This window comes from Glycine soja, chromosome 18 (genome assembly GCF_004193775.1).
Source record: "Glycine soja cultivar W05 chromosome 18, ASM419377v2, whole genome shotgun sequence".
In the NCBI taxonomy this organism is placed as follows: domain Eukaryota; kingdom Viridiplantae; phylum Streptophyta; class Magnoliopsida; order Fabales; family Fabaceae; genus Glycine; species Glycine soja.
The window spans coordinates 41,743,277-41,752,481 of record NC_041019.1 but is presented as its reverse complement, the minus strand read 5'-3'; the positions used below and the strand labels follow the sequence as shown (position 1 = coordinate 41,752,481).

Genomic DNA, 9,205 nt, shown 5'->3' with positions numbered 1-9,205 from the left:
CTCAATTATTTTTTGCTTAATATTTTTTTTTTATCTCATTTTGCTCTTGCAGTATGAAAGAACGAGAATGTCACTCTCAATATGTCTTACAGTAGCGATATTTTTATACTAATAAGAGATAAAAATTGTTCATCATCTAATGAATTGAATTTCACGAAACATGTGAAGTGAGGATTGAGAACTAAACATTACATAAACTAAGTAACGAAGTTAAAATCAAAGAATAAGTTATAATAGTAATAGTAAAAACTATTATCTCTCTAAAAAAAGGAAAAACTAATATCACATAATTGAAATCAATCTCTTCAAATGACTAAAATATGAATTTAAAATAATTTTTAATTTTTACAATAAAAATATTTAAAAATTATTAATTATAAAAATATAAAATTTAAGTATATGTAAACATAGTATTGACAGTAACAAAAAATACTCAAATTTAAATAATTATTAATTTATATATTTAGTATATATTTTTTAATTTATACATTTCATATAAGTATTATATGATAACTATTTAAAGAAAAAACAATCAAAAATAAATTTGAATAGACTTAATTATCATGATAATATTTTCACATGTAACTAAGTATTTAATCGTAACTTTTTTTTTAAATTTTCATAAACTTTTGCTTGATTGGTTAAAGTTGTTAAACTTTTTTTAATTAATGTTTTTAGTTTTTAAATTTTTGTTTGACTGATCAATGTCTCTAAAACTTAACTAGAACCTTTTTTCTTAAAAGGGGTCGATAGAAAAAATGGTAAAATTTACAAATATGTCATCACGTTTTTAAAAAAATATGAAAAATTACATGTGTTTAGCTTCATTACAAGTATGTTACCACATTTTCAAATTTAGTCTAATTTTTTAAAATACTTTCAAAGAAAATATTTTATAATTTTCAATCAAACATTTTATGTTTTATTTGAAAATAAAAACAAAAAATGCTCAGATTTTTTCATTCTATATCCCCTTCCATTTTTTTACAGCCATGATAACCAACACGAGCTTCCTTCTTTAGAAATGGCACACTTCAACATGTAAGCACTAGTATGTAAGCACTAGTATGTGACCTTCCTCTCTTCCTCCAACACTAGGAGGACATTTCATTTTCCTCATTCTTCCTCGTATACCTATCAACCAGTGTGTTTCAAGGCATCAAATTTTGGACATCATTTGATGATAGAACTGTCAAAGTGAATCAAAATTAGTGAGCCAACATAGCCCATCATGGGTTCAACAAAAATTGGGTTGATAAAAAGTAATCCGCTTTGAGTGTGTGTATATATATATATAAAGACCCGAGTCACTTGAAATAAGTACACTTGAGTTGAACATGTGGTGAGTCATATTGATTTACTTAAAATGTTTGATTTTTTCTTTATTATTTTATTACAATCATATGTTTTTCAAATTTTCACATTTTCATTGTATTATTCCCATTATACATATTTTTTTGATTTTTTTATATATTTTAGGTGAACTAAATTATTTAATCCATTAACTCGTGGTGGATCAGACTGACTGACTTTTTATAAACTCACAAACAAGTGAGTCGGATTGGTTTGTCCCACCTTTTGAACCACTCGTGCAGGGCTGGATCAAGAATCAACTAGAGGTTTAAAAATTCTATTTGATTGAATACCTACTTAGCAAAATCCACATTACCACATTAAGTATACATGTCAATGACCATCATGACATTATTCATGTCCAAGCCTAGTTTAAGAGTAATAGTGCATTTATGGTTGTTCTTACTTGCAAAGGAGATACATGTCCAAGTGCATGGAGATAGGAGCATGATGAGAGTTATGTGATTGGATTTCACAACACTAGTTTATTTTTTGAAATATATTTACCATGTTATTACTTAAGAAAGTTAGAAAAAAATGAAGCAAACTTTAAAAAAAAATTAAAATATCTAAATGAAAACAATTATGTTTTATGAAGATTACAAAGTCATTCAAAGTAATTTTTTTAAAAAAAATTAAAAGCTCATTATAGAAAATAAATCCCTAAAAATTAATAATTAACAGAATAAATTAAGTCACTCCTTAAATTATTTTCGAATTGCATATAATGTTGGTGCAATTGGTGGTGATGATTCTCCAACAAAGGAGGGAAAAAAATGTAAATCTCTATGACGCGGGTGTGTAAATATTAATCTTTAAGTTCGAATCGCCCCATTAATCTTTATAGAAATTGGATGCAATAAGGTATTTTTGGCATCTTCCCCCTCCATATACAATGTAGTAGTCTCTGATTTGCACACCCACAACAAATGTATTGACAGTTTACAGAATAGTTTCTTTAATTCTCTGTGCACAATGGAAGAACGGAAAATGATATGAATACAAACAGTATGGTAATTTTTCTATTTCTCATGTGTTGTATCTTTTCTTGCATGTAGAATAGTTATACTTATATAGACCATTTCATATCTTCTAGTGAAGAGATTTAACTTTTCAAAGTCATATCTCATCACCCTTGATGAGGGAGTCTCATCTATCGGGTGAAGAGTCACAATCTTTTATATTTTAATCTCACATTATACCTTATATTTTTTAGTGTTTACCAACAATCTACCTTATTAGGGTACACAATGTATTGCTTTTCAAAAATTATTAAAGGAAGTTAAGGTAATGTATAAAAGAAGTTAGTATAATATTTTTTAAAACAATTAATGAGGTTAGTACAGGGATTAAAAAAGAAAAAAGAAAAGCCCTATGTAATTTTTTTGGTACAGTTTATTTTATCAGCTTTTTTTGCAAGGGTCCACAATGTATTGCTTTATATATATATATATATATATATATATATATATATATATATATATATATACTGTAACATGTGTTATTTAAAAATTCTTAAAAAATATAATTATAATTTACTCTAGTTATTACAACATTATGTCTATAAAAATTTCGTTTATAGCTCTAAATTTTTAGACGGGACCATATACGAAATTCATTCCAATATAAAATATATGATTGAAAGCTCCAACACGCTTGTTAGTGTGACACCCTCTACCCTCACAAATATAAATAAGTAACTAAATAAATCATATAAAATTTATTATTAAGTTTATAAACACATAATAATACAAGAAGGAGAAAAAAACATGCAAAATTAATTAATAATTTTGTTTTTAAACACATTTAATTTAAATCAATTCAAAAGGTTCACATTCACTTAGTGAAAACATAATAGAAATTTTTTTTGAATAAAATATAAAATTATCCCGGCTCAAAACAAGGTCGTCCACTCTAAATAAATACTAAAAAAAACTAAAATAGAAAAGTATAACGCAATTATATCATTCAGTAAATCATAACATGCAAAAATCATAATAAGCGAAGTAAAATCCTATACTCTAATGTCACACTTATCAGAGCATATTCCTATCACAGACTAAGTCTCTCCATTTCTAGCATGTGACTCATCATATGAAGGTTCACCTGAAACAAAGTGGTAATCAGCCCAAATACAAACACACACCGGAAGTAAGTTATCACATTCGTATATAATAAAATATTAGAGCATGTGAAATATATAATACTTAAAGTTGACTTTATATAAATAACATTACCGCACAACATCGCACACACTATTCACACCCATTCAAGTTCGCATACTCCATAAAATAACATCAACCACATTTTGTTAACTCAATGAAATTCAAACACAAGCGTTATGCAACAATTATACTAAAACTCAAGCCTATATGCAATGTGGTACTATGTCAGTGAAAAATAACACTGGGACGCTTAGGAGTACATGACAAAGCACACCACATAATGGGTATACTCGGTCACTCTCACTAAGTAACATTATAAGGTGACCAGTCAGGGTTACTCTATTTTGCGAGAATGCTCCAACCACATGGGATCAACATGGGCTTAAAGAAACACTCAAACCGAGTATCTTTACCCCCAAGGCCTAGACTCCGAAGAATCCATTTGGGCCTCACCTTCCTGATTCAGGTCCAACCCCTAAAATATTTTTTTTTGCACGCAGACACTATTTATGAGTTATATAATGTCCACGACCTCACTCATATATTTCAAAGATATTTAACAAATTGCGCTACAATTTAACCCTTCAGGATTCTAACTATGAATCCTACAATTTCCTTTAACACTGTGCATAAAAGTTCTCTCAAGGTAAACGCTGATCGGGTTACTGTATAACTCATAACTCACAAGACAAGTAGTATCACTACAAATATCAATTACACACTCATTCACAACCATATTTCATGTCTACAGTTTCACATTTCACACTTTAACTAATTACAAAATATACTCAACAATTAGATAACAATGTATCATAATACTAATAACATACAATATTTAACTTCAAGATTTATAAACAAATAACTATAAAAATACACGTGAAATATATATATAAATATATTATATTCAAAATATATATATATATATATATATATTAATAAGTATATATCAAATGTATTAAGTATATATTAATATAAAATAATCACAATAATATCAAACATATCATTAAGTAAATATAAATTATATATAACAATAAAATATATACTCATATTGATTTATATGAACAACATGTATACCTATATTCTAAACATTTTTCAACTAAGTTACCAACATCAAGAAAATGCCTAATTACAATGTGAATACAACTTTAGTTAATTTCTTTAAACGATTTTAGTCAATCCAATTATCCAACAATCCCTACACATATGAATTTCATGACGAAAAATCACCCACGTTAAATAAAATATAAAGTTTGTGAAATAAGAGTATCAATATATATGTACATGTATACACTGCGGTGTGGAAAAAAAAAAAGAACAAGATTGAAAGGCCAACATATTTGATATAAACAAAATCACCACCACACAATTTTTATGCTAATGATAAAGAATTCTAATTCCTAAGGTACACACCTAACACAGGAACACATCAATTCTACAACAAACTCGTAACAGAACACCAATTGATTCATCAAACACACTCAGTCCGCGATTAAACATGAAAACATAATTAAACTTTATAAACACCCCAAAATAACCCAAAATTTGATCATCTAGAGATCCCTACACATGTTCATTCTAATCCCCAAGCGTGAGTAACTCATCCCTTACCTCGATGTAGTCGCTTAAATGTTCTCTGTTAGCAATTGTGGCGTCTCTGGTGCTCTCTAGAGCTCTTCCTCTGGTTGCTATGTTAGGGTTCTTGTGCGTCAAAAAAGAAGAAAGGAACAAAATGTGTTTTCTAAAAAGCTGCTCTAGGTTAACATTTGGCTTATATAGTGGGAATTTATGACCTAATAATTTTTTTTACTTATTTATTTATTTATTTATTAATTTCTTATTTACTTATTAAAAGTTACGGAAAGTTACGGCTGTTACAATTCCACCCCCCTAAAAAAAAAGTTTCACCCCCGAAACTTACCGGTATCGAATAAGGTAGGATATGCATCACGCATCTGACCCTCTAGTTCCCAGGTGGCATCCTCGCCCGAAGCACTTCCCCATACTACTTTGACCAAGAGAATCTCTTTCCCCCTTAGCTGCTTAACCATACGATCGTCGATCCTCAATGGTTGTGTTTCATATGTCAAGTTCTCTTTCACTTGGACATTGTCTAATTCGATCACGTGCGACGGATCATGGACATATTTTCTGAGATAAGAGATATGGAAGACACTGTGGAGATTTGAGAGAGATGGTGGCAAAGCCACCTGATACGCAACTGGGCCAACACGCTTTAGGATTTCAAAGGGACCAATGAATCTAGGTGTGAGCTTACGGGACTTCAACGCCCTACCAACCCCAGTCCACGGAGCGACTCTCAAAAATACATGATCACCTATAGCAAATTCAAGATCCTTTCTTCTCTTATCATAGTAGCTCTTCTGCCTACTTTGGGCTGCTCTCATCCTTTCTTGGATCAACTTGACCTTTTCAGTGGTCTGCTGAACTACTTCAGGTCCTAAGGCAATGCTCTCACTGGAATCTACCCAACATAAAGGTGTCCTATATCTTCTACCATACAATGCCTCGTAAGGCGCCATACCTATACTAGAGTGAAAACTATTGTTGTATGTAAACTCTATCAAGGGTAAGAAACTATCCCAACTACCCATCTGCTCTAACACACAGGCTCTCAAGAGGTCCTCTAAGGATTGGATGGTGCGCTCGGTTTGACCGTCAGTCTGTGGGTGGTAAGCAGAACTCAACCTAAGCTTGGTCCCCAAGGCTTTATGAAGACTCTCCCAAAATCTAGAGGTAAATTTGGGATCTCTATCAGAGACTATGCTAGAAGGAACCCCGTGTAGTCTAACTATCTCGCTGACGTACAAGCTAGTCAACCTCTCTAAAGAATATCTGATGTTAATTGGAATGAAGTGAGCAGATTTGGTCAACCTGTCTACAATAACCCAAATGGAATCTAAACCTTTGGGGGTCCTAGGTAACCCCACCACGAAATCCATGGAGATGCTATCCCACTTCCACTCAGGTATCTCTAAAGGTTGCAACTTCCCTGAAGGCTTCTGGTGTTCTATCTTAGCTTTCTGACACACTAGGCATGCAAGGACAAACTCATTAACTTCTTTCTTTAGACCCGGCCACCAAAACATTTGCCTAAGGTCCTGGTACATCTTAGTCGCTCCCGGGTGGATACTCAGACTACTTCTATGGCCCTCTTCCAAAATCCTTCTTCTAAGCTTGGGTACACTAGGAACACACACCCTATCTTGAAACCTCAAGACTCCATCAGTTCCCACTCTAAAACTAATCTCTCTCCCTGTGACTATGGACTCTAACTGGGTTGACAAGAATGGGTCAGACTTCTGACCCTTACGGATCTCACTAAAGAGTTCGCTGGTGACTCTCAACATACCCAACTTAATGCTACTAGAGGTGATCTCACATGCCAAACTCATGTCTCTAAACTGCTCTAAGAGGTCCAACTCTCTAACCATCAAAGCAGACATTTGAAGGGATTTCCTACTTAAGGCATCCGCTACTACATTGGCTTTACTCTAATCTGGTGGTAACCTGACCTAAGATCTATCTTACTGAACACACAAGCCCCTACTAATTGGTCCATCAGGTCATCTACCCTAGGCAAAGGGTACCTATTCTTAATCGTTACCTTATTTAATTGACGATAATCTACACATAGCCTCATAGTCTCATCCTTCTTCTTAACTAACAACACCGGTGCTCCCCAGGGTGACACACTAGGCCTCACAAATTGTTTCTCTAAAAGTTCCTCTAACTGTTTCTTAAGCTCACTCAACTCCACAGGGGACATCCTATAAGGTTCTATGGATATGGGTCCAGTACCGCGTACTAGGTCTATAGAGAACTCGACCTCTCTCTCTGGTGGTAATCCTGACACCTCCTCAAACACCTCTAGAAACTCTCTCACCAAAGGTATATCACTCACAGGGTTTGTAGTCTCGACACTCATACTAGCTAAGATCATGTATATCCGTGCATCCTCCCTCAAAGATGCCTAAACTTGGTTAGCAGACAAAAACATATCACCTTCACTCACACCAGACTCAGGAAAGACAACAGATTTCTCAAAAAAATTTAATAAGACATGATTGGAAGATAACCAGTCCATACCAAGAATAACATCAATCTGACTCAAAGGTAAAACAACTAAATCAATTTGAAACTGTCTATCAGAAATTAAGACAGGACATTGCAAGCACACATCATAAGTTAAAACAGACCCACTAGTAGGTGTATTCACAATCAAGTCAAATTTTAAGGAAGACATAGGCAAGGCAAGTTTTTCAACACAGACACGAGAAATAAATGAATGGGTCGCACCTGAATCATACAATACAACCAAGGGAACTTGACTTATGAAACACATACCTTGGATGAGTTCATCAGACTGTGCGGCATCAGCACCACTAAGAGCAAACACTCTCCCTGTGGTCCTTGGTCGTCCACTCTAGTTATTCAGACTTTCACTCCTCTTCTCCCTCCTCGAATATGGGCAACTGGTACTGAGGTGGCCCTTACCTTGGCAATTAAAGCAAGTCACTTCTCTATCTGTGCACTCATAAGCAATATGCCCAAGCCGACCACACTTCCCACACCTGAGTGGTGTAGTAACAATAGCAGGAGCACCACTACCACCACTACTTCTACCCGCAGACTGAGACACCCTGTTAATTGGCTAAGAACTCCCACCAACTGGTTGAAGTCCTCCACTAGTCCTCTGTCCTCCAGAATGGTTTCCATATTTCCCGGGAGGGGCAGAATATGGCTTAGCACGATTGTGAGTCACAGGCTTCTTCTCTTTCCCATGACTAGCATTGGCATTCCTGTAAAAAGCAGCCTTCTCCCGCTGATCTTCATCAAAGATTCTACACATGTTGGTCAACTGTGCAAAGTTGTGAATACCGTGATAATTTATCATTATCTTTACTTCTGGTCGAAGGCCATTGACAAATTTCATGCATTTGGACCTCTCCCCAGCTTCCCCCTGATAATGAGGAAAATACGTTACAAGGTTCTCAAACCTCGCCGCATACTCTGCCACCGTCATACTTTCCTGTTTCAGCTCGAGAAACTCCAACTCCTTCCTATTCTTCACATCTTTTGGAAAATATTTCTCCAGAAAAGTTTGTCTGAAAGTCTCCCATTGGACAACAACACCACCTACTCCCTCTAAACGTGAGCGAGTGTTCTCCCACCAGTACTCCGCCTCATCTGCTAGCATGTGAGTAGCAAACAACACCTTCTGATGGTCCTGACACTCCATCACCCGGAAGATCTTCTCAATCTCCCTCAGCCAAGCCTCAACACCCTCAGGATCATAACCCCCTTTGAAAGTAGGTGGGTTGTTCCTCTGAAAGCGATCTAACCTATGGTACATAGTTGCTCCTCCACCGCCTCCCTGATTGGCCATAACTTGCGCCAAGTTGTTCAAGGCCTCAGTAAGAAGTCGTTCTCGCTCATTTCTCGCAGCCATTACTTCCTATGTCATGCAAGAAACAAAACTTTGAAAAAAAAATATACCAACACAATAGAGTACACCTCTAATCAAACAAAACAAATACAACACATCAGAGTACACAAGAAAACACAGAAAGCTCATAACACACATGGCCGAAAGGTTCGACCTGCTCTGATACCACTAAATGTGACACCTTTTACCCTCACAAATATAAATAAGTAACTAAATAAAT

The 9,205-nt window shown here is 34.5% G+C and overlaps 1 protein-coding gene across 1 annotated transcript; it reads right to left on the bottom strand.

Moving 5' to 3' along the window:
• Positions 1–8,190: 8,190 nt before the first annotated feature.
• On the bottom strand, positions 8,191–8,988 carry LOC114397257. Its single transcript, XM_028359347.1, has one exon. The coding sequence runs from the start codon at positions 8,986–8,988 to the stop codon at positions 8,191–8,193; it is 798 nt and encodes a 265-aa protein (XP_028215148.1).
• Positions 8,989–9,205: the final 217 nt, after the last annotated feature.

Excerpts from the sequence above, each read along its gene's own strand:
- LOC114397257 (XM_028359347.1), bottom strand. The coding sequence starts at position 8,988 with ATGGCTGCGAGAAATGAGCGAGAACGACTTCTTACTGAGGCCTTGAAC.